Raw genomic sequence first — 26,527 nt, forward strand, 5'->3', positions numbered from 1 at the left:
CACAGGTGTGAGTAAGAATAAGAATGGGATAATACAGGTGACTCAGAAATGACAAATGCTTTGAGGAATTTTTCCTATATCTCTGTTGGTGCTATGAAGCAGTTTGTCACCAATAGAGAGAATAATTCAGAAGGAGAAATCACCTGTCTCACTAAAGTCTATCCACAGTTTGGAGGATACTCAGGGTAGATGCAAGAGTGTCTCATGTGTTGAAGGCTTTGATGTGAAGAGGTTGGGGTGGGAGTGAGTGTCCAACAGAATGTCTTGATGTGAAGGAAGATTAACCTAAAACCATGCTAGCCTTCGGCAGACAGATGGCATTGCACTTCTTACAGATCACAGTAGACACACAGCTGTTGGTGCATGTCACCACATTAACAACTCTGGGAAGAGCAATACACATGTACACGGTGGAGCCATGGACACCACCATGGCTGTTTGGAAACTGAACGAGTTATGGTCACTCTGGGAGGGAAGGGGTAACAGATACTATACAACCCTGAGTCATCACCAGAAGGGAGGAAATGCAAACTTACGTACATAGGAGTCTTCAGGATAAACTACAATGGCCACTGTGTCACAGACAGAAGATCCACACTTAGAGCTCGGAGACATTAATGTGTTAGTTTATGCAGCTCTGAACAAGACCATCGAAGCCGAGGGTGAGAGAAACACACATCAACATCCAAAGAGATTCCTGTAGCTCTCTCTCCACCTGAGGGTCCCTTGGGTCTTTGGCTCCAGATGTGTCTTGGAAATGAACTATAATGAAGGTAGCATAGTCACCATGAACACACTGATTTGCTATTCTTTGGGGGAGCCTGGAGTTCTTGGGGTGAGCCTGGGCTGTGATGGAAGGCATAACAAGAAAGCTGAAACTGTTACCAGCCAAACTTCCTAATCTCTTGCACATGTCAATCTCACTACAGTGCAGATGCATTCTTAACTGTTTTTATTTTGTCTGTGTCAGGTTTACATGCATACCATATTGCTTATTCTGTATTAGAGAAACCATTAGGCATTCTGATGAGAAAATTACACGGTGGACTGACCTTAATGGAATTTGGAATATAGGAAATGATAACATCACCATTGATATCCAATGCATCATTATTGCCAACATACCTAGTAGGCATGTCCCAGAGACTTGCCCTTATGTGTTTAGTTATTTTTGGTTAAGGACTCACCTACCTGGTGTCTGCCATGCTCAGCACACACCTCACAAGTTTCCTTGAGTGGAATTTATGGCATGAAGCCATGTGCAAAAGAGCCAACAACAAAAAAAAATACCTCCCTACATCTTCTTCCTCTTAGCAGGGCACTATTGGACATCCAACATTTACCCTCCAGAACGTTGGCCATTACGTATGTTTCCCTATAGATAAAACATTAATGAAAGATTTTTAAACATCAGATTCGATACTAGGCATTTTCTTGTACACGCGTCTATTGCTGCAGGAATTTAAAACTCTGGGGGTAGAGTACATATTATTCTTATTTGCAGCATAAGGCATAACATGCTCTGAAATATACACATCATTGTGGCCCCGACTGTCCCTGGAACAGTACGATGCCGTTGACCTCAAGGACGACCGAAGATAGCTGTCATTCACCGCCTGGGATGGCAACGAGTGTTTGTAAGGGTCCGAGGGGCATCTCCCAATAACCAAGCGTTGGTCATCCCTGTGGGAGTGGAGGAAAGGGTTATCGGAGGTGTGGTCTGGCAAGAGAGACTTGCTCCTCTTGCTGTCCTCCAGACCTTGGGGGAAAAGGGAGCTTTTTTTCCCCGAGAGTTTGCTTGAGGGGACACTAAACAGGCTGCCGTAAAAATTTCCCTCCAGAAGCCGTTCCCTGTCCTTGAGGCTTATGCTCCGGGAGGGTCTGCTAAGGTCTATCTCCCTAGGTTTGTCGACAATGTTATCGTAGGAATGCTGACGGCTAATCTTTAGCTTGTTCTTTTGTAATTGAAGGGCATTGTTCTGTGCCCAGTCCTGCTGGTAGACCTGCTCCCGGGTGGCTGGGTTACCTGTCTCCTGAAGCATCTGGTCTTCATCGATGTCATAGAGGTTCCCCATCCGCAGGCAGGCATCGCACTTGAAGGGGGACCTCATGGTGAAGTGGCCTGAATAGGTGGGCAGGTTGGAAAGGCAGCTTCTACAGTGCGTGGAGTTCTGCCGGTATCGTTCGCTGGTCTCACTGTGTGGGGAACCCTTGTCTTTCAAGGTGAAGTGCTTGGAGTAGAGTTTATACTGCTCATTGTTGGGAAGCCCCTCTTCATTATGCAAGGGGTTCCGGTTTATTGGTAGCGTGGAGTCTCCCTTGCGGAAGTTTTCACTGTGATCCTGGTAGGGGTCTGGGAAGTCCACGTTCTCGGGCAGGGTTACATTTTCAACATACTGGGGTGGATCTAAGTGGAAACCAGGCTCCTTCTCACCATCAATAGTGTAGATCTTGTCTCTGGGGGAGCTTGATTTGGTTTTCAGGTAGGTACGCTCGACCTCGCTACAGTCCTTGGGGTATTTGGAGCCCACTGGCCTCTTAAAGTTGTCCTTGGTTTTGTGGTTCTTATTGTTGTCAGGTTCCCTGTGGCACGTGGCCCGACTCGATGTTTCTGAAATGTCAGAATGGGCCATCTCTTCTGGAAGATACCTAGGGCTCTTAAGGGAGTGGGTCCTATTCTCCACTGTCCCCTCATCCCTCTGGGAGGCTGGATTCTGGGATAGTGAATCCTGGCGTATAGAATCCATGGATTTCTTCCAAAGCTGCCGGGGTCTAGAGTTCACTTTGGATTCTGTGCTCACGGCTACCTCCACCATGTTAGGGTTGGACTCATTGAGAGTAAGAGGATGTTGTCCCTGGAAAACGTAGTTATTGAGGTTATCCTTGTGCCGGTTAGCCACAAATGTTTGGAGTTCGTTCATGTTGTCCCCAAAAATGCTCTCTTTCCCCTGAAAGGACCTGTTGTCTGAGTACATCATATTTCCCTTATCTGAAACCATGTCCATGATGAGGGAACCTCTTTGGATGAAGTCAGCAGCTCTTTTGGGTGAGTCTATTCTTGAGGAGTTCATGTTGGACATGTTGGAAATGTTTTTGGCTGACCGGAGGAGTTTTAACATGTTGCTCTGGGATCCTGTCAGATTGAAGTCTGGAGACTTCTTCTTTTCTTCAATGTGCACTCCATGAATGCAGCTGTAGATGCCCTGTGGGGAGTAACATAAAGCACTGTCAGCAGCAGCAGCAGTGAACATGAAACCACTTTGCACTTGAACTTTACCTGCAAAGGTGAGATATGTACTTCTTGCAGGAGCCCTGGAGAAACAGCGAAATTCAGTTTGAATTCTGATAACGTCTCTTAAAGGTTTGAGACAAGTTGCAAAACATAGGGTTTATCTTATTGCCCTGGCTCAAGACTAGCTGACACCTCTGCAAAGAATCACATATGGAGTTTGAGAAAAAGTATCAACCAGCGCTCATACAACTGTCAATGCCTCAGTGTCTCCAAAGTGGCATACAAAGACAGACAACTGAGGCTCCTAGTACCCAGGTCACCAATTCAAGCTTTTATTAAAGTTTCCCAGCATCATCTTTGAAGCTTAGGCACCAGAGAGTTAACTATTGAAAAACAAAGTCAGCATGAAAGGATCATCCATTGATGGCCAGGCATGGTGGCTCATGCCTGTAATCCCAGCACTTTGGGAGGCAAAGGTGGGCAGATCATGAGGTCAGGAGATAGAGACCATCCTGGCCAATGTGGTGAAACCCCATCTTTACTAAAATAAAAAAATTAGCTGGGCATGGTGGCGCATGCCTGTAGTCCCAGCTACTCAGGAGGCTGAGGCAGAGGAATTGCTTAAACCCTGGAGGCGGAGGTTCCAGTGAGCTGAGATTGTACCACTGCACTCCAGCAGCCTGGAGGCAGAGCAAGACTCTGTCTAAAAAAAATAAAGAAAGAAAGAAAGAGAGAAAGAAAGGATCATCCATTGTTAACACTTTTCTGGAATTACCTCTACTGTTATGCAAAAGCTAAAAATTAAAGAATGTGTCCTAAGTGGCCAGTCAGAAAATCTCCTTTCCACGTATACACTTATTCATCTAAAGGAGGGCATGAAATTCATGTGAGAATCATGAAACTCTTTTTGAAGGGATAGATATAGATGCTTGGATAGAAGGAACTGCAACTTTACCATCATGTGGGATTGTGAGCCTATCAGTGAAGTGATTGTAGTGAAAAGTAGAGCCCAAGAGATAAAGACATGGTTTGAACCCCTGGAGCCACTCCCTTGAATGTTTTTACTTAATCCACTCAGTCCATTCCTTGTGTGTTTGTATGTGAGTCTATTCAATGTAGGTAGAACTGGGTTTTAGTTACCAGTCGTAATGAAGAGTTCTGACGACACAGTGACACCGCCTTTGAAACCATCCAGGGAACAGAATGACCTACGGGCTCCTATGCAGCCCAAATACAAGCACCCCCATCTATAGGTCTCTTCTGTTTCTACTCTTTCTTCCTTTCAGAAAACAACTGTTTATGTTCACTTAAAAGTAGCTGCTTAACTTTTTCAAGGGAAGAGCCCTTGATTCACGCCACAATAACAGGCAAAATGACGTCTGGAACATTTTGATCTCTGGCCTCCCCTGCTTCTCCCCACTCCTACCCCAGATTTCAGCAGCTGTACTTACAGGAAACAGTCAGATCAAGGCTGTAGGATTTGACCTGGTCTTCCCAAGGTGGACAGGGAGCCACAAAGGAGTTTCTAGGGCAGAATTGGCAGTGGCTACTGACTTTGGCATAAACTACAGGAAAGTATGTGTGATTAACTGTGGACTCTGATTGTGGTGGCTCCATTGATCCCCCATGACGGGGACGAGCTCACCCTGCAGGGATGCTCACGGAACTGTGACAGCCTCAACTCATTTACACTGCTACATTTTTCTTGTAGTAGACAGTCTCTCCACTCCAGCCTTCAAGGAACCATAAACACAAAAGCCTAGAGCTGCAAGTTTGAGCTGCTTTTTCTCTGATCCTCTCTACCCCAGGCTTCATGGTTGATTGAGGCCCAGGACACTGGCATTATGCCCTTTCCTGCCTTCCTGCAAACTTATCTGTGGTCTCCTTCTATATATAATGTGTGCTTGGCTGTTTGCCCTGCCACAAAATAACATCTGCCCCTGCCCTCACTGCTTCAAGAGTTGCTGGAGCATCCAGACTGTGGATGTGGAAATCTTACAAATGATCTATGTATTTCACATAGTATAGAGTTGTATAACCTGTTATGTTAACCTATGTCATTCTCACCTAACCTTGGAATCTAATAATCTTTTTATTTATTTATTTATTTAGAGACCGTCTTGCCCTGTTGCCAAGGCTGCAGTGCAATGACACAATCTCGGCTCATTGCAACCTCTGCCTTCCAGGTTCAAGTGATTCTCCTGCCTCCGCCTCCAGAGTAGCTGGGGTTACAGGTGCACACCACCACACCTGGCTAATTTTTTTTGTATCTTTAGTAGAGATGGGGTCTCACCATGTTGACCAGGCTGATCTTGAACTCCTGAACTCGTGATCTGCCCGCCTTGGCCTCCCACAGTGCTGGGATTACAGGTGTGTGCCACCACGCCTGGCCAATAATCTTGTACTCTGACCCAGAGGGATTCTCCCACTATGGCTGAAAATTAGTGTGACTCTATTTGTCAGAGTCAACTGATGTCTGTGCCTTTTCTTCCCAGTTTATGAAAACAGAAGTTTTAAAAAAATATTTTTTCCCTTAAATTTGTACTTTAATTCTAACACACTCCCTTCTGCCACCTGGAGAGTCTAAGAACTGCCCTCCATCCTTCCACCCTCAGAGTAACATGCTCTGACTGCCAAGATGAGCTGGCTGTCTTTCTATTTGGAGGAGGTCCACAGAAGTGATCAGGGAGATGAGTTATGTTGCAGGAGCTGAGAGGATGGCTGTTGGTGGCTACCTCTCATCCCTGGTTTTCCTGGGACTCATGCAGTATAGCTAAGGCAGTTCCCAAGTGTTGATCAACCTGGTGAGGCCATGGAAAAGAGTCGAAGCTGTGGACCCAGTCTCTACTCAAGGTTGGTTGTTTTTTTAGAGATGGAGTCTCACCCTGCTGCCCAGGCTGGAGTACAGTGGTGCAATCATGGCTCACTGCAATCTCAAACTCTCGGGCTCAAGTAATCCTCCTGCCTCAACCTCCTGAGCAGCTAGGGCTATAGGCATGCACTACTAAGCCTGGCTAATTAAAAAAATTTTTTTTAGAGATGGGGTCTTGCTATATTGCCTACACTGGTGTACCCAAGGCTTTGATGATAGCATTCTCCAACTGAGTTGATCCATCTTCTAGAAGGGCTGTTGAGGAGAGGGAAGGCATATTACAGAATAATAGGAAGAGCCAGAGGCCTGGAATCCACTAGATGTGAGTCCTAGCTCCATTATGGATTAGCTCTGTGACCTTGCATAAGCCACATCTATTTTAGCTTCAGTTTCTGCATCTGGAAAATGTGAATTATGTCCTCTTAAGGTGGGCACTAGGGCAAGGTAAAATAATATTAAAAAGCCCCTGACACCATAGGTGGTCAGTACATGTGAGCGGAACAAACTGCCTAGTCATCTCTGACCTTCCCTTCTCTACCATCACCTCGTCCCTCTCCCCTTTCACAGGAGCTTAAGGGTGCAGTGCCCATATGGTTGAAGCTGCAATAAATCCATGCCACTCTCTACTGCTTAAGATTTGCTCTCAGAAGCCACTTTGGCTTTCTGCTTAGACAAACAGACCAACCCCTACCTTGGGAACCAAGTAAATCTCTGAGATAGAGTTTCTTTCTTAGTTGCAACAGTTCTGTCTTTATTTTATCTTCTCTATTATTTATAGATCCCAGCTACATTTTATCGGTTGTGGAAATAAGATGCCCTCTTGGTCCTGCAGTGGGCTCAGAGTCAAATAAAATCAGCGCTGATGACTCAAGGTGTTGTTCCAGGCAATTTTCTCTGCTTTCCTAAAGGGTGCCTGACCTCTCAGAATATTCTCAGTGGGGCATGGGTCTACTGTCCTCAGTCCCTTTGAGCCTGGACCCCATCCCTAAAGCATCTGATATCTGTGGATCCCAGTAGTGGGTTAGCATGAGACTTTGTCCATCATGTTCTAGCCTACTCTGATCAGATCTTACTGGAAAGGCTGCCTCTTTTCCTTCCCCTGATTTTTGGCTTTGCTATGTCTCTCATTCCTCACTTTGCAGGAGACAACTGAGGCAGCTCTTTTTTGCTGATGACAGTGAATTCTTTTATTCTAAATGGGAGGGAAAGCATTTTGGAGAGAAACCAAAAGTTAAGAGCATCCTAAAGGCAGGAGGTTGCATTTTTTGTAAGTCGTAAAATCCAAGGGCCACTGCCCTGGGAGAAGCTTGGTTCCAGTGTCAAACAAATGCCTTTTTGGAGTGCTGGCCTTCTCCCTCTGCAGTGCCAGGCATGCACGTATCTCTAGTTTGTATTGGCATTGCACTGTGCAGGGGCCTCCCTGGGAATGTTGAGCCCATGAGGAGGGCTATATAAGTCTGCTGCATGGTAATAGCTCTGCATCTATTGACTGGATGTTCATCTTACTGAAAGGAGAACTGGTAATGGAGAGATTCAGTTTCTGTGCAGAACCAAACCTGCCTTGGGGAGGGAGTAAATTTCACAGCATCCTGGATCAGTGTCTTTTAGAAAAACAAAAAAACACCTAAATTCTGAAGTAGACTAAAGCCTGCAACCCAATCTCACATTAACAGACAAGTTTCCTCTTTCATATCTTTTTCTAGTGTGATAGATGAAGTGAGATGTTTCCTGTTGCTTTAGGGAAACATATGGTAAAGCCACAGAGGTAACCTTCGGGGCTTCAATTTCACCATCCACAGAATGGGGGTCTGATCATGCCAACCTCATAGGGGATTATGAGGATTAGAAATAACAAGTCCTCACCCACATATGAGGCATAATTCATTCTGCAGTTATGATCTTGCATTTGTGGAAAGTAGGTTCTTTGCCTGGGAATTCCCTACTGCAGACTTGGTGAAAAAAATGATTGTGTGTACACAATGAATTCGCTTTTGTTTCTGTGTGTGCTCTCCATGCTATGTAAGCGTATGTGTAAGATGGCATATGTGTGAATGTCCATAGAAGATAAACTTCAGCAGTGGCAGTAGCCCTTGACTAAAAGGAAGGTCTCTTTCTATCTCTCTTTTCTTTTAAAGAAACTCAGAACTTTGCTGGGTACCACATCAGGGGCTGAAACTATTTTGAGTACCCCTAAGTAATGAGAGAGGCAGGAAAGTATCACTCAGTATGATATCTTCCTATTTGGACACATCAGGCTGCTCTTACATGAAAAGACATATTATCTGGGAAGAAGGAGAGTCCTTATAAGCAGGACTCCCCAAAACCTTTGAAGCAATATTGATGGCTGGGAGTTCCCAAGAGAGCACAGAAGTTCCTACATTGTTCCCCTAAAACTTGGGCTCCTCTCCTCTAGAGATGGAGAGGCCAAAATTCAAATTCCAGCTGATCAAGGAACTCTACCAACAATGCCTGCCCTGGGCTGACCGGTTTGCCTTCCATTCCCATCCTTTGGAAAGGAAAACAGGGATTTAGTTCATTTCTTAAAATGTTGATCAAATCAACTTGGCTTCCTAAGTGATGTTTTAGAGAGAGGAAATGTGCCTCTAAAAACAAGCAAGATTTAGAAGTAAACGCAACAGTGTGCATTTGTTTGGTGATAATCCTAGAATCATTTGGATATGAAAATCCTTTGGTAACTGGCTGGGAGAATCAGCTTAAAGTTGGCATAATACCTAGCTATATGCACATATGTTGTTATTTTTAAGTAATCTATGTGTTTAGATGCCATCAAGCTAATTAGGAAATATGTATTTGCACAGAATCCGAGTTTGGAGTGCAATTGAATGGAGAAAATGAATCTTCCTCACTAAACTAATATGTACCTTCTGAATCTCCCCAAAGTTCTTGAAACTAGCAAATGCTAAGAATATGCAAATTTGTTTTAAAGCAATTATTTAGCTTTCCTAGTAAACATTAGCAAATAAAATTAGATGGTTTTTTTCAACCAAAAAATTTTTTTTACCATTTTTAAAATCCTAATTAATGAAGCTCTTCCAAAGCCAAAAAAAAAAAAAAAAAAGAGGCCACCAAGGTGGGCAAATAACAGAGATGACTGGATAAATAGATTGGATGCATAGAGGGCTAAAATGGATGAATAGGCAGATAGGTAAGAGGTAGATAGATTAAACTGTGCTGGAAGATGCATGAAAACTATTCATGTATATGTTTTTAATATGAAGCAGATACGTAACTAAGTTGTGTTGCAAAGTGTGGTCATTTATTTATTTAATTATTATTTTTTTCGTTTGAGACAGAGTCACTCTGTCACCCAGGCTGAAGTGCAGTGGTGAGATCTTGGCTCACTGCAACCTCCACCTCTTGGTTTTAAGCAATTCTCATGCCTCAGCCTCCCGAGTAGCTGGGAATACAGGCATGTGCCACCAAGCCCAGCTAATTTTTTGTATTTTTAGTAGAGATGGGGTTTCACTATGTTGGCCAGGCTGGTCTTGAACTCATGACCTCAGGTGATCACCCCTCCCTGGCCTCCCAAATTACTGAGATTATAAGTGTGAGCCATAGTGCCTGGCCTGTGATAGTTTATTATGTGAGTTGCATGTACACATATGTTCATAATATGAACTGTATCAAATCTCTTGCATTGCTTATATGTGATGTTTCTTGCTTGAGGAAGATTGCTGGCCTTGGCTGGTGACATACTATCTGGATTAAAATCCTGGCTCCACTTTATTGGCTGGGCAGCCCAGGGTGATTCTCTTAACCTCATACCTTTAAGTTTTGCCATTTATAATCTGGAACTAATAACAGCACATACCTCATAGATACGGTTATAGATTAAATGAGATGAATATAAAGTCCTTATATGGTGCCTGGTACCTGAATACTCAATAAATATAAGCATTTTTATGATCATTACCATTATTGATGACTTATGTTACATGTACCTTGATGGCAATATACACAGGACATATTGTGCTGCACAAAAAGGGGTTTTCCAGTATTGCACGGGAGCTCAAAACAGCATGTGTATTCTGTGCTATTGTTTATATTGGCTTAAATGTATACTTTGTTTTCTGCTTGATACGTGTGCAGTTCCTTCTATTACTTTACATCTGTGTTTCATTTCATGTGCTGTTGGATTGCGCATGCTCTTCGTGTTTTGTTAGATGTGTATTCGTGCTGCATAGCATTGCAAGTAGATTTTGTTTTGTGCAAGTTCTGTTACAATGCATATGCAAATTGTAACATCTTGCATAATAGCATTAGTAGTGTTATACAACATACCTGGGTGCTAGTGATGGAAGCTCCAGGCTGGCTGTGACTGGCCCATGTGTTTTAAAAAATTTTTTAAATGGGATTAGTTACTAATATTTAAAAATAGAAAGGTTTCTCATAAAATCAGATGACAATTTCTCTATTTAAAAAACTAGAAGACCTGATAATATTGACCCTACATTCCCATAAGACAATACTCATCAGGAGTTGAGGATGGCTGTCCCCTATAGATGAGGTAAACATTATGCAATTGGCCACAGTCCTCACTATTCCCTATCATTCTCTCACTTTGTTGCTGAGGTTTAGCTGCTGTTTCACCTCATTCTTGCGATTTTTCTCATGCCCAGCCTGCTGCACCCACTCCCATTTCCCTTCTGCCTTCCATAGTCATCTAGGTTTGCAACCCCTGTCTTATGAATGTACAAAATCTGGATGCTTTCTTGACAAGCCCAAGAAGGGCTGGTAAGGGGAGGATATGCAGACCCCACCGAGATGTTAAGAACCCACGTGCTTTTCTAAGCCTGCTTGCGGTACAAGGAAGTAGCCGCCAGGGATACTGACCCTGCTAATGGAGAAGAGCAACCCAGGCCGGTCGGAGCACACGCCTGTGAAACAGAAGCGCAGCTTCCAGTAGAAGAGGTGCTCCCAGATGAAGGTGATGAGGCTAAGGGCCATGGCCGCGGCCAGCATGTAGAACACACCCGCCATGTTGTCAATGTCCAGCTGGCTGCTCATCACCTCATTCTTCTCATTGTGGCAGATCCCTGTGAGCCACAGGGTCTCCAGCTCCTCCATCTCACCTGGAAAAAACACAACATTCACAGGCAGTGAGGACCAGAACATGCACTCTGGGGCAGACGCTTCTGGGTTTGGAACAGACAATGTGCAACTCACAGCTATGTAACCTTAAGGCAAGTTTTTGAGCTTGCTGGGTCTCCATTTGCTCACTTTTTGAGTGAAGATAATAATGATTACAAAGCCTACCTAATATTGTTGTGGTGAGGATGAAATTCATATATATTAGCCTATCCAATATTGTTGCAGTGAGGATGAAATTTATATATTTAATCTATCTAGAGAGACTATATATACAGCAACCTTTTTCTCTATTAACATATTTATATATTATATACATGTATAATATATATAACTTAGCACAGTTCCTGGTTTTGTTTTTTGGAGTTTTGCCTTTTTTTGGGGGGGGGTCATTACTATGTTTTTCTCACCTGGCTTTCTCCCACCCCTGCCCCCAACACCCACCCAAGCTTGGAACAAGACTTGGTAATAAAAGGGCAACATGTACCAGTAGAAAGACTTCATTGCAATTCTGACTTGATCATCTGCTTGCTGCATGACCTCAGAGCTACAGTTATCCTATTTGTGGAACAGGCATAATTAATAGTAGGACATACTTCCTAGAGTTGCCATGAGGATCGAATGAGATCAGAATGTGTAAAATCCCTATAGGACCCAGATAATAGTAAATTTTCATAAGTAGTATCTCTTGCTACTATTTATTTTTGTGAAGAAAATGCCTAACACAGTGCCTGGCATATGGCGATCCTCAAATATATTTGTTTCTTTTTTTCTCTCCCTTTAGAACATTCAGGATTATTCAGGAAAGTCACACATGACTTGTACACTTGGGGGACAAAAGTTTAATTGAAAAGACATATCCAGCTGGTTCTGAATGGCCCCTCGCAAACTAAACTATCCCCATCCGCCAACTTCAGGAGGCAATTAAAGAACCAGGTGGGTTTTTTCCAATGGCGGGGGAGGGGGGTGGAAACAGTAGGCATGCTTAGAACTATTCTTTCTCTCTTTTATGTGAATTTTATCCAGTTGCCATTTAGAGGAAAACTCTCTGCTCTAAACGTCTAGCAATTACACTGACTGTCTAGCAATTCACTAAACTATGGCACTTAGACTAAGAGTCAGCCCTTAAAAATGATCTTTCAAGGACAGTAAAAATCAAGGAAGATAATGTACAATGTTAAATGAAAAGTATGACTATATTTTATATGCATATGTATACACACTATCTCTAAGATGTAATGGGGGCATGCAGAGAAAAATTAAGAAAATAAATGTTTATATCAATTCTTTTTGAAGAAGTCCATCATAATGATTGATTTAATATTGGTCTTTTTTGAGTTAGGTAAAATTATCATGTATTGTTTTTGGTTCGTTTTCACTCTTGAATGATATGGCTAAATATAAAAATCAAAGTTGACAATTATTTTTTCTTGACCTTTTCAGAATGTTAAATTTTCTTCTGAGCTGGATGGCAGTTGTTGAAAAGTTGATTGATCAATGCAATCTACATTTTCTCTCTAGTTGCTTTTGAGAACTTCACTTTATCTTTGGTGTGAAATCTAAGTGTGTTTTATTTGTTCTGCTCTGGACTCAGTATGATTCTTCAATCTGAATACTTACAACTTTAATTTTGGCAAAAACTTACCTACTATGATGTCGAATATTACTTCTCCCTGTCATATCTTTTAAAAAAGTTAATAGACTTTTTTACAGTGGTTTTATAGTTACAGAAAAACTGAACAGAAAGTACAGAGAGTTTCCATATACTACCTCTCCCCACCCCCTTCAGGTTTCCTAATTAACATCTTGCATTGGTGTGGTACAGTTTTTACAATTCATTTAGGTAAATACCTAGGAGCATTATTACTACATTACACACTAAGTCTGTGTTTTAGCTTTGTAGTCAACTGCCAAACTTTCTTCCAAAGTGGCTGTACCATTTTGCACTCCCATCAACAATGAATGAGAAAGTTCCTCTTGTTCCATGTCCTTACCACCATTGATTATCATTGTCAGTGTTAGTGTTTGGGATTTTAGCCACTCTCAGAGGAGTGTAGTGCTAGCTCATTATTTTAATTTGCAATTCCCTGATAGCATCTAACAGTCCTATCTCTTTTTTTCCCCTGAAAATTTTAATATACTGCAGACCTTTTCATTCTATGCTCTTGGTTATTCACCTTGTTTTAATATTTTGCATTTCTTTTCTCTCTGTGCTGCATTTGGGTGATTTCCAATAGATATATTTTCCCATTAATTTTTTCTTTGGTTAGTAATACTTATGTTTTAATTTTAATCTATTTATTTTAATTGTGATATTCATTTGGTTCTTTTATAGTTCTGCTTGTTCTTTTTATCATGGTATCCCACATTTTCACTATGATTTTTAAAACTTTTATATATTTAGTAATTTTAAACCTATAGTTTTTCAGATTATCCCCCTGCTCCTCCTCCTGCCTTAATTCTTGCAATTCTCATTCCTCTGTTTGTTGTGTGTTCTGACTCTCATGGTGGGTTACGTCCTTGTGACATCTATAATTTTTGACCATGAGCTAACCTTCTGCAGAATTATTTTCCCTTTAAGCCCCATGGGACTCCAAGAACACTAGGCTATAGAAACATCACTATAGAGAGCTTCTGGGTTTGCTTCTGCCATGGTGCCAGGGGTTTTCAATGTATGAATTTTTGTATGGAAAAATTTTACTTTGATTACTACACCATTTAAGTAGTACATTTGAACTCACATATTCGTTTGGGCTTTAATTTCTTACTGAGAGCTTCAAACAGATGGTAAACCTCCTTGCATTTTCTTTACTTTGATGGATAGAGATTTTCCTAGTTTTCTTTTTACAGACTTAGTGACTCGTTAAAAGTCTCAAATGTATTAATCAGAAAAAAAGCACACGTTAATGAGATTTTTTAAAAAATAGGAAATCCATCCCCTTTTAAGTTCCTCACTCACAAAAATGGGTGCTGATCAATCAGTTATATAGGTAAAGGGATGGGAAGAGGGCATCTTGATTCAATTCCTTTCCTTCCAACAGCCTCCCATGATTTCACACAGTCACAAAGTCATGGGAGACTTTGAATAATACCTCATTGTCCATCAACACTATAAAACGCATCCAAATTTCTCTGCCCACCATGTACCTCAGATCTGCATGACTGCTTCCTCTTCTCACAAAAACACCAATGCCATTCCTCTCAAAATACAATGTGGTGTTGACTTCCCCCTTCCTTTAGAGGTGTTTTGTTTTGTTTTGTTGAGATGGGGTCTCACTCCAGTAGCCCAGGCTGGAGTGCAGTGGTGCGATCATAACTCATGGCAGCCACAACTTCCTGGGCTCAGGTGATCCTCCCACCTCCGCCTCCCAAGTAGCTGGGACAACAGGCACATGCCACCATGCTGTGCTAATTTTTTGTATTTTTAGTAAAGATGAGGTTTTATTATCTTGCCCAGGCTGATCTCAAATTCATGGCACAAGCGATCCACCCACCTCAGCCTCCCAAAGTGCTAGGATTATAGGCGTGAGCCACTGTGTCCAGACCCTTTGGGGTTTGTGAGGACACAAAAATGGGTCTTCTCACTATGACTCATCAGATTCCCAGAACATCTTCCTTTTGGTGTTGCCCCAAAGAAAGCCAGGTTTGTAAGCCTGTAAGGAGGGCAGTCTGATACAAGAAACATCATCTTGATTCTTATCAGGATCTAAATTAAAAGATTTCCTTCTGCCCTTTGCCCAGACAATACCTCTTTTTAGAGGAAGCCAGCCTGGTAAAGTAGACCCTGATTTCAAAAAAAGAGCAAATACACATTTCTCATTACCAATTACAGCCTGTTTCAATCATTTTCAAATTAATCATTTCCTGCCTTGTGGCCCTCTTTGACTAGTGTACTGAACTGTAGTTCAAATACTTTCTTATTTCATTTTTCATTTACTCAAGTATATTGTAATCTCCTGGAGGGAGATCAGGGACCATGTTTTATGGTTTTGATATTTTTCATGGCCTGCAGCATGTAGTGAGCATTGAATCCATATTTTCTGTTTCTGTTTCTTTTCTTATATCCCCAGGCTTAAATTGGGCAGCATTGCAGAAGTGTTCAAATATGTTTAGTGAGTTATTCTACAATATAAATAGAAAAAATACAAAGCAAAGGGGAGCTTGCAGCGGGCTTAAGAGTAAAAGGCTGGGAAATGTGCATCCTTTAGGAAGGGTAAAGCATCAAATGTCATTTTTCCAAGTAGTGGCTCTACGATATTCATTCTGCTGTCAGTTTCTCCTATTAAAAAGAGGCCGTGATCTTTGTCAGTGTGATCTTGTGAACCAGAGCAGGTAAATGGGATAATTAAATCTCTTTCCTGAAGCAGACTAATTCTTGCTGGGAAGACACAAGCTAAATGCTCTCCTGGGAACAGATGGAGACTGGGAGGTTTTAGGGTTGCAGTCAAACCACATCGCTTTTGTCTCGCCACTGGAGAGGACTGGTCCCCATGTAATGCTCAAAGCGCACCTCCTCCAATGACAGTAAGCTCATGCACATTTGCCAAACTTTTTGTGTCTATGGAAACTTGCACCTGTTCTTCCTGTAACTGTCTTCAGCAGAGATGTTTCTAGCCACAAGTATCTCTGCCAATCTTTTAGTTTTGCACCATCCTGAGGAAAGCTGTAAGTTCAGTACAAGGAGCAAGGTGTCAAGGTCACTCCTTTCCTAATGCTGGCAACATTAAAAGATAGAGCAATAGAGTTTCAGGAGTCAACTGTCAGAGAGATGCAGAATCTAAAAGGGAACAGGCAAGGATAATTAAGGCAGTGTTGTGTGTGTCTCCAACTTGCTTCCATTGGCTGCTTGGGTGAGGCTGTAAGAAGGCTGGTTAGATGGCTGGGTGCAGTGGCTCATGCCTGTAGTCCCAGCACTTTGGGAGGTCGAGGTGGGTGGATCACAAGGCCAGGAATTCAAGACTAGGCTGGCCAAGATGGTGAAACCCCATCCCTATTAAAAATATAAAAATTAGCTGGGATAGTGGCAGGTGCCTGTAATCTAAGCTACTTGGGAGGCTGAGGCAGAGAATTGCTTGAACCTGAGAGTTGGAGGTTGCAGTGAGCTGATATTCTGCCACTGCACTCCAGCCTGGTGACAGAGCGAGATTCCATCTCAAAAAAAAAAAAAAAAAAAAAAGGAAATGAAAAAGAAGGCTGGTTAGACAAAAGGTACAGACAGGATGAAGATACTGAAGGCGTTTCTCCCATTACCCATCCACCTCTAACAAAGTAGAAGCCATGGGTTTTATATTTGCGAAAAGGAATAAATAAAAATTGAACTGGATACTGTCCAGCAAATTACAATAAAGAATGTTTCAGGTAGAAAACACTAGAATGAGCTGTAAAGGGAAGCACCCTTCCCTGAAGATTTTAGGGAGCATGTCCAATCATCTGGTAAGGTCTAGACAGTAACATAGAGGTATTATTACAGTCAATATCTGAGTCAGACGGCCTGCATTAGACTCTTGCCTTCCACATGTACTGGCTCTTTGATCATGGTCCAGATACTCTACTTAATCTAACCAACTACTCATCCATTCATGTATCTATTTTTCTATTTAATAAAATTACGTAAAATAGACTGTGCTTCAGGTACTAGAGTTTTAAAAAATTAACTCATGCAACCTTAATGTTGCTGATCTATTTTACAGATGAGGGCATGCAGAGAGGTTAAGGAACTTGCTCAATCTCTCTAAGCTTCAGTTTTAACATCTAGCAAATGGGAGTTTTGTTAGAATTAAATGATGTTGGCCGGGCGCGGTGGCTCACGCCTGTAATCCCAGCACTTTGGGAGGCCGAGGCGGGTGGATCACGAGGTCAACAGATCGAGACCATCCTGGTCGAAATGGTGAAACCCCGTCACTACTAAAGATACAAAAAATTAGCTGGGCATGGTGGTGCGTGCCTGTAATTCCAGCTACTTGGGAGGCGGAGGCAGGAGAATTGCCTGAACCCAGGAGGCGGAGGTTGTGGTGAGCCAAGATCATGCCACTGCACTCCAGCCTGGGCAACAAGAGCAAAACTCTGTCTCAAAAAAAAAAAAAAAAAAAAAAAAAAAAAGAATTAAGATGTTACATACACACAGTGCCTGGCGTACACTAATTACAAAATAAGTATTTCTGGAGGTATTATTATTGCCTGAAATCAGAGAAGCTGGGGGGTGGGATGGACCACACAACACTTCCTGTGCCCTTTTAACTCAAGCTGTCTATAAGCTGGAGGTTGCAATGAGCAAGTCCAGGGAGAAGGTTCAGCTCTCCATGGAGACTCTGCTATAACCAAAGTAAAAGAAATCAGTTCTCTATCTGCCTTAAGACTCATTCTCAGCACTTCCAGAGTACCTGCAGTTTTCAGGAAAGGATTTCATAGCAAGCAATGTGACCAGCCTTCAGACTTCCCAAGTACTTCTCCCCTGAGGTCAGTTGTGAAAAATCCATTTTGAACCTGTACTATTTAGGCTTTGCCCAAAATTTGCTGAAACATATCTTCTAAAATCAGCTTCCACAGGCACACATCTCCATATTTTTTTTCTTGGTTTCTTGCTAAAGTGCCTGACCCAAGGCAGTGATGGTATGAAAAGGGAGAGTATGTGGTCCTGAGAAGCTGAGTTCGACATTCTGGTCAAGGAAGATTGTTGCTTTTTGCTTTTCTGAGGACGTCATTTGTTTTTTCTTTACTTATTCATTCACTCATTGAAAAGAGCATATTTCTAAAGCACTTAACATGTGGTGAGCATCTTTGTATTTGCATATAGAGATGAATTACAGATAGTCTCTGGCCTCTAAGAGCTCAGTCCTGTGGGAGAGATAGTCATGAAAACCAGTAGTTACGGCAAAATGAGAAGACTGCATTTGCATAGGGCTGGAGGCAGGAAGAAACAGGGAGTGTTTTGAGATCACAGAGTAGTTCAGGATTTCTGGGAAGGAAGAAGGGATCAAAGGAGAAGCCTGAAGAGTAGAAGCCAGAATGCAAAGAACTGAGCTTTCGTGCTAAGAAATCTTGGGTCCCTAGGGAACAGTAAGGCCGTCGGTTGTGCAACTGTAGTGAACACCCAGGTCTTTTCTTAGTGGACCCAAGATTTTTCAGTTGTTGCTCATGTTTCTCCAGTCATGGCCTCCTGATTGGAAATCCAGTGTCTCCTCACATACAGTAGAAGGTAAGCTGTGATGAGTGAGTGTGACATGGTCTCATTCAAATTGCAAATCTCTACAATGGTGCTACCATGTGGAGGAAGGTCACTAGTTAACTCTATCCTGGTGACATAGGCACTATGAGAATCCTGTCCTGATTGCAAAGTCATGCAGAACATGCAGCATAAGGTTTCCTGTTCTGAGGTTATGTAGTGACTGGGAGAAACCCACTTGCAAGAAACTGCAGGCAAGAATTCATTGTAAACTGTCACCAATATCATCATCACCCATTACAATCTACTCTGGATATACCAGCTGTACGGTATTGTGTTGAAAACTTGGCAATAGCTATCTTTGGCATATAGCTTAGAGGACTCCACCTCCAGGAAGTCTTCCCTGAATGCACAGCAATGTAAATATGAAGTCATGGTTTCTCCTACCATAATATCCTGGATATATAATTTTTTTGGCATAGGATTTGTCACACTGGAATGTAACTGTCACTGGGAGGTGAGTTTATTCAGGGCAGCTGTCTTGTCTTAGTCTCCTTGTACCCCAATCTGGCACAGGTCTTGGTGCATTGCACCAACTGTGGATAACACAAGGCTTCTGTCTCCTTGAGTAGTTTGTGATCCACAGATCTGAGGATCGCTGGGAGCCTAAGAAAGAAAGAAATTTGAGAAGTCCCAGGCAAAGGGGTGAGGAATAGATTCTGAAACCCAGAAATCAAGGCTGGCTCTTGGGCAAGTATGTTCCAATCAAAGATCACAGCAATAGAGCCTGGTGGTTTCCCACAGGGAACAGACTTCCATCTATAGCTGAAAGACGTCAGAAGGTTGTTGCTGCTGATCTCATTAGGGTTTGCTGTGAACACCAAGAGGGGAACTGACCCCATTTCAATACTGTTTCATGTCTTGCCCAGGGGTTGTACTTTGGGTTTCTCAGAAGCCCGATTGGAATTGGAAATGGCAAAGGAACAACTTTCTTTATGGGAAATCTAGGGCACAGATTCATTGGCAGGCTCGTGTTCTCAATGACAAAAGACTCGGTCATTGTGAGTTCTAAACTGTGGTCCTGTAATTGAGGATGGAGTGGGGGGACACAGTATTGTCCTCTCCTTTCCCAGGTTGTCTTGTAGATGAAAAAAAAGTTGAGTATCAGATTTGGGGACGTGGTCTCTAACCTTGGAGCAGAGTAAGATCAGCTAGACCATCTGAGCTTTGACCTTGAGGGCCTAGCTTCATTAATCCCACAGTCTTGACTCAAAGCCACATGAGGCATGTCCACCCTCCCAGATGCAACAATGAGAAACTCATTCCTTTCTCTCTTCCCTGTGGTGACCCAATATCCATATCCTTTTAAAGATAATTTTAAAAACTCTTAAAAGGACAAAAAAAAAGCCCCAATAAATCTGACAAATAAAAAAATGAACTAGAGAAAAATAAGAAGACCCAAGTAACCTTGGGTTCCATAATAATATCCTGGAGCCTGTGACCTCTGTCCTCATGATCTCAGAGGATCACTGAATGATTTGCTGAAGAGAAAAAATACTTTTGATGGTGGTGGTGGTGATAGGAAATAGTACCAGATTCTGGACACAAATAGATTGAATTTGGGAGATAAATATTCCTTATTTAAATGTCAGAATATTCCATTTCTGTATAATGCTGAGAAGTCACAAAACCAAAATAAAAATAGGGCTAGGCTTAAATGTATCCAGTTAGAGGCAGGGACAGGCTGTCTTTGGCATAAATGTTTCACCGCCACCTTCCAACTGAGGTTTCTGCTCCAAGGATAGAACTTGAGTATTGTAAAGTTCATTGCTACCTGTCACACTGTAGGGTTTCACAGGCCACATGATTAGCTGCACAAGTTGGACGGAGTTGGGGAATTTTATGCACACAGGTTCTCAACCATAAAAATCCCCCAACTCCGGCCAGGCGCAGTGGCTCACACCTGTAATCCTAGCACTTTGGTAGGCCGAGGCAGGGGAATCACCTGACATCAGGAGTTCAAGACCAGCCTTGCCAACACGGTGAAACTCTGCCTCTACTAAAAATACAGAAAGTTAGCTGGGCATGGTAGTGGGCACCTGTAATAGCTGCTATTCAGGAGGCTGAGGCAGGAGAATCGCTTGAACTGGGGAGGCAGAGGTTGCAGTGAGCCAAGATTGCACCATTGCACTCTAGCCTGGGCAACAAGAGCAAAACTCTGCCTCAAAAAAAAAAGTCCCCTTAATTACAACTTGTCCAGCTTCCCAACCAGTTTCTCTTTCAGAAGAAAAATTACAAAGAGTATTGGACAACTCTATCAAACAACAAACAATGCACATGGTCACAGTTTTCCATTACTGGATGAAGTTAGAGAGATATAATTCTTTGATGGAAGATGGCCGAAACCTTGTAGGAATCCAGGACATCTCATTATACACCAAGCACTTCTGGAATCTGCTTAACCAATTTGCCTCACACAAATAAAGATGTCAAGCTGACATGGCTTAAAAGGCCCATGCATTTGTGAGCACAATTGAATTTGTAGTAACTTTTTGCCTTTGCACATTTTCTCAATCCATAGTCCTCAAAACCTGATGACTTATCATGTGAAGGGTATGAGGACTTTTTAATATCACAAAGGGGTTCTTGTGTTTTAAACATATACGGATTTAAGAAAAAAAGAATATTCTTTTTGTAGCAATTGTGAATGGCAGTTCGTTCTTGATTTGGCTCTCTTTAAGTCTGTTATTGGTGTAGAGGAAGGCTTGTGATTTTTGCACATTGATTTTATATCCTGAGACTTTGCTGAAGTTGCTTATCAGTTTCAGGAGTTTTTGGGCTGAGGCGATGGGGTCTTCTAGGTATACTATCATGTCGTCTGCAAATAGAGACATAGGAGTAGGCAAGGACTTCATGAACAAAACACCAAAAGCATTGGCAACAAAAGCCAAAATAGACAAATGGGACCTAATGAAACTCCACAGCTTCTGCACAGCAAAAGAAACAGTCTCTAGTGTGAATCGGCAACCAACAGAATGGGAAAAAACTTTTGCAGTTTACCCGTCTGACAAAGGGCTGATATCCAGAATTTACAAAGAACTCAAACAGATTTACAGGAAAAAAACAAACAAGCCCATTCAAAAGTGGTCAAAGGATATGAACAGACACTTTACGAAAGAAGACATATATGAGGCCAACAATCATATGAAAAAATGCTCATCGTCACTGGTCATCAGAGAGATGCAAATCAAAACCACATTGAGATACCATCTCACGCCAGTTAGAATGGCGATCATTAAAAAATCTGGAGACAACAGATGCTGGAGAGGATGTGGAGAAAAAGGAACACTTTTACACTGTTGGTGGGAGTGTAAATTAGTCCAACCATTGTGGAAGACGGTGTGGCGATTCCTCAAGGCCTTAGAAATAGAAATTCCATTTGACCCAGCAATCCCATTACTGGGCATATATCCAAAGGACTATAAATCGTTCTACTACAAGGACACATGCACACGAATGTTCATTGCAGCACTGTTTACAATAGCAAAGACCTGGAATCAACCCAAATGCCCATCGATGATAGACTGGATTGGGAAAATGTGGCACATATACACCATGGAATATTATGCAGCAATCAGAAATGATGAGTTTGTGTCGTTTGTAGGGACATGGATGAATCTGGAGAACATCATTCTCAGCAAACTGACACAAGAACAGAAAATGAAACACCGCATATTCTCACTCATAGGCGGGTGATGAAAAATGAGAACACATGGACACAGAGAGGGGAGTACTAAACACTGGGGTCCATACGGGGGAAAGGGGAGGGTCAGTGGGAGGGGGAGGTGGGGAGGAATTGCCAGGGGAGAAATACCAAATGTGGGTGAAGGGGAGAAAGCAAACAAAACACACTGCAATGTGTGTACCTATGCAACTGTATTGCATGCTCTGCACATGTACCCCAAAACCTAAAATGCAATAAAAATAAATAAATAAAATAAAAAAATAAAATAAAATAAAAAAAAAGAAAAAAAGAATAGTAATAACTTCAGATCCTGTGCTGTTTTGAGATCCTGGCTAAACTGGGGTTCCCATAAATAGCAGCTAGCAACCCTGCCCTAATGGTCAATGAGGGGAGGTAAATCTGGGTGTTGACATGTGCCTTTACAGGATGCTTCTGTTGCCTGGTGGACAACCTCACGCTTAGTTGTCTAACCTCTGACCAGGGGATCTCTCCCAGGAGGAACTTGTTTATATCTGCAGATGCCCTTGCAGCTCTTATCTGATCCATGTCCAGTTTATGTCTGCCTGATCATCACTCCGGCATGGGAAGACCAACCTTGTGTTCTCAAGGGAAACTCCAGTCTGTGGTAGTTCCTAGTTCTTCAAATGACAGGTACAAATTCAATATACCACCACATCAAAAATAAGCTCATAGATTTATTACTTACACATCCTGGGCAGGGAAGGTGCAATGAATCAAGAAGACAGTTTTCTGCTCCTGGGTCACACAAGGCAAGAATGAATAGTCAGGCCAAGAAAGAGAGAAGGTGACAACTAGGGATACTTAAAAGGGAATAGGATGTCGGTCACTTTAAGTCTGCAGGCAAATGCCTGAATAACTCATTTAAAGGAAGCAGTGGGAAAGCATGGAGACTGGTCTCTCAGGTGGGGGAGATACTTCTAAGTTCTTATCTCTGACCAGGGGCTTGAGCCAGTTGGGTATGATGCTTCCTTTGTAATCCCAAGGCAACCAGTGCTGTGTTGCTCAGTTCCACGTGCCAAGAAATAGTTCCTTCCTTTCAGCAAGTAAAGTAATCTCACTGCTTTTCAGGTTCTTTTTTATTGAAGTGTTGTCAACAAGCTCCCTGAAGCTGTAAAATCCAGAAGCAAAATGGATGACTTCCATTTGATCTGTATTTCCCATTGCTTAGTAAATGCAAGGAGCTTAATGGGCATCAGAGACTTAGCTGTGGAATGAAAAGAGGAGAGAGTGGAAAGGAAAGAAAAGGGGACAGGGAAGAGAAGGAGAAGAAAGAAGAAGGGATATGGAGAAGGACAGAGAGTGAGAAATAAACCCTATTACAGATAGGACCCTGTATCAGCTGTCAGAACCACCCATAACTAAAGCAGAAGGAAGACTCTGTTTTTCTTTCCATAGAGGGTAACAGGCATGGTGTGCAGGACCAGGTTACGACTTAAGAGAGCTCTCAGCTCTCCCTTTGATGACATCCTCCCCCTTCCCAGGTATGGAATGCTCCTCTGACCTCCTCTCCCTTATCCCAAGTCTAAAGCACCAGACAGGGTGAGACAGTGGTCAGGGATGAGTGGAAGAGCACATGGGGTAGGAGAGAATCTAGATATCCATTCTAACCCAGGAAAGTAAGTGGGGCAGACTCTGTGGTCCTCTGCCCCGTTTCTACTGATGTTAAATCTGAGGTCAGGTTACATGAACCAAGGTCACAAAATAAGGCAATGTTGATGTTGGGGAAAGAATCTCGATCTCTAAAAGATTGGTTATGATCATACAGCAACAGCCAACCACACAACCACTGATGAAGACACCTAGAGTTCAGTTGCACAAGCCAGCTTTACCTCTCACTGAAGGTAGAAAAGGAGCACTTGGAAATTGGAGGAGCCACATGTGCTGCTGGTAGGAATGTAAATTAGTTTACATCTTCTGAACACAGGTTGAAAGTATCTACTGAAAGCTGAGAATACATGCTCTATTACCTAGCAATTTCATTCCTAGGTATGTTTCCAAACCAGTAAGTGCCTTTTGTGCAGGAAAAAAAGGGATGAAAATATCCAAAGCAGACAAAAACAAAAAGTGATATAAATGCCCATTAACAGCAAAATGGATAAATAAATTTATACAATGAAATACCACTCAGCAATTAAAAAACATAATGAGTTGCAGTTACATGCAGTAATATGTATTAATGTCATAACAGAAATAAATGAATACATATTGTATGATTTCACCATTTATTTGAGGATCAAAAGAAGGCAAAACCAACCCATGGTCATGGAGGACAGAATGTTGATTACTTGTGGGGAGAATATCGGCTGGCAGGGGCCATGAGGAAGCTTTCTGGGATACTGGTCACATTTTATAGCTCAATTTGGGTGGCAGCTGCACAGCTGTATAAAATTTAACTGGACATTGGGATTTGTATAATATAATGAATGTATGCCATAGTTTATAGAAGGTAACAAATAGAAAACAAGAGTGAGTGGCATAGTACAGGTATAAGTGTTCTTTTACTTTGGGGGTTAAGTGAGGTAAAAATGAGGAAAGTGGAAGAAAACAGACTTTCTAAACCAAAGAAAAAAAATAAAAACTTTTTTAAAGTGTGAAATTTCTTTACAAAAAGAGAAATCGTCTTTAAGGATAAGGAGATTCGAGTCAGTCATGTTTAGTTAAATTATTCCAATTGTTGGAATTGTTTCAGAAGAACATGTCTTACTTTTATCATTTAAGCCACAGGTCAGTGATCTTTTTCTTTTTTGGTAAAGGGCCAATTAGTAAATATTTTCAGCACTGCAGGCCATATGGTTTCTATTACAACTACTCAACTCTGCCTTTGTAGCACAAAAACAGCCATAGACCATACATAATACAGGAATAAGTATGGTTGTGTTCCAATAAAACTTTATATATAAAAAACAGGTAATGGGCCAAGTGGGCCATAGTTTGTAGAATTCTGATTTAACCAATCAAAACATGAAACATGAAATAACTTTTTATTTTTATGTAAAAAAGATAGCATGTTGTAAATTCTAAAATAGCAAAAAGAACCATAATGCCTAATGCTGCTAGATGTGGTAGATTGATCCACTATTACTAGTACTTTAGATAGAAACAAAACTTTTTTTTTCTTTGAGACAGGGTCTTATTCTGTCGCCTGTGCTGAAGTGCAGTGGAAGGAGCACCACTCTCTGCAGCCTCGACCTCCCAAGCTTAAGTGATTTTCCCACCTCAGTCTCCAAAGTAGCTGGGACCACAGTTGCATGCCACTATGCCCAGATAATGTTTTTATTTTTTGGAGAGATGAGGTCTCACCACGTTGACCAGGCTGGTCTTGAGCTCCTGGACTCAAGCAATCCCCCCACCTTGGCCTCCCAAAATTGCTGGGATTACAGCTATGAGTCACTGCACCCAAAGGAAACAAAATTTTGGGCATCAATATGACACTATATTTCAAGACTCCTAGAAATCTTTAGAACCATTAACGCTTTAAAAGTTTATTGCAAATAGTTCAAAAGAAAACAGGCATGAAGATATTTCTTCCATCCTTATCTATACTAGCAAAATACCAAAATGTTTAGCATTTGGAAAATAACGTAATGATTTCTGATTTAATAAAGACGATGATACTTTTGTGCAAACAATTAAAATAATTGTGAAAGCAGATAATGTAGTTACATAAGAATGTTTAAAACATAATAATAAATGAAAATCATAGAATATAAAAGTGTATATAACTAATAATTATAATTATTTAAAGAAATGTGTCTGCAAGTAACAGGATCAGAAGATAATATATAAATTAAAGACAATTATGTTAAAGTAATAGATTGGGGTGATTATATGTACAGTCAGCCCTTTCTGTATTTGTGAATTCACATGATCACAGATTGAAAATATTTGGGGGAAAAATGGTGTCTGTGCCAAACCCTATACAGACTTATTTTTCTTGTCATTGTTTCCTAAACCATATGGTATAACAACTATTTAGATAGCATTTACATTGCATTAGGTATTATAAGTAAACTAGAGATAAGTTAAAATATAAGAAAAGACATATATAGATTATATTCAAATACTACACCATTTTATATCAGGAACTTGAGCATCCTCAGATGTTGGCATATGTAGGAGGCCCTCAAACCAATCCTTCACAATACTTAGGGACAACTGTATATATAATATATTGCCTTTCCAAATGAAAGTGTTTTAAAAATATAGACTGAGAGGGATTTGGGGCCACTGTTTATCCATCCCATAAATCTTGCATGAGCCTGTGTAACATCAATGTTTGACTTACCAGCAAGCCATTCATTATGTCTTATTTCCACTTTGAGGGTTCTCTTGACATTTGACTTTCCCTGGTTTGAGCAATTCACTGTTTGTCAGGCATGGGCCTGG

At 41.6% G+C, this 26,527-nt stretch overlaps 1 protein-coding gene across 2 annotated transcripts in view; it reads right to left on the bottom strand.

Moving 5' to 3' along the window:
* Positions 1–810: 810 nt before the first annotated feature.
* Positions 811–26,527, bottom strand: part of GRIN2A (glutamate ionotropic receptor NMDA type subunit 2A) — a 438,976-nt gene continuing 413,259 nt past the window's right edge. The window contains exons 13-15 of one of the 2 annotated variants that reach the window (XM_035266897.3): positions 10,959–11,197; positions 2,027–3,203; positions 811–1,683 (exon numbers count right to left, since the gene is read on the bottom strand). In XM_035266897.3, coding sequence (XP_035122788.2) covers positions 1,610–1,683; positions 2,027–3,203; positions 10,959–11,197 — 1,490 coding nt within the window. In that variant the 3' untranslated portion in view covers positions 811–1,609. Of the gene's footprint in view, positions 3,204–10,958; positions 11,198–26,527 lie in introns of both variants that reach the window. The other variant, XM_054242570.2, reaches the window with a different exon arrangement.

This window comes from Callithrix jacchus, chromosome 12, assembly GCF_049354715.1.
Source record: "Callithrix jacchus isolate 240 chromosome 12, calJac240_pri, whole genome shotgun sequence".
Taxonomy (NCBI): Eukaryota; Metazoa; Chordata; class Mammalia; order Primates; family Cebidae; genus Callithrix; species Callithrix jacchus.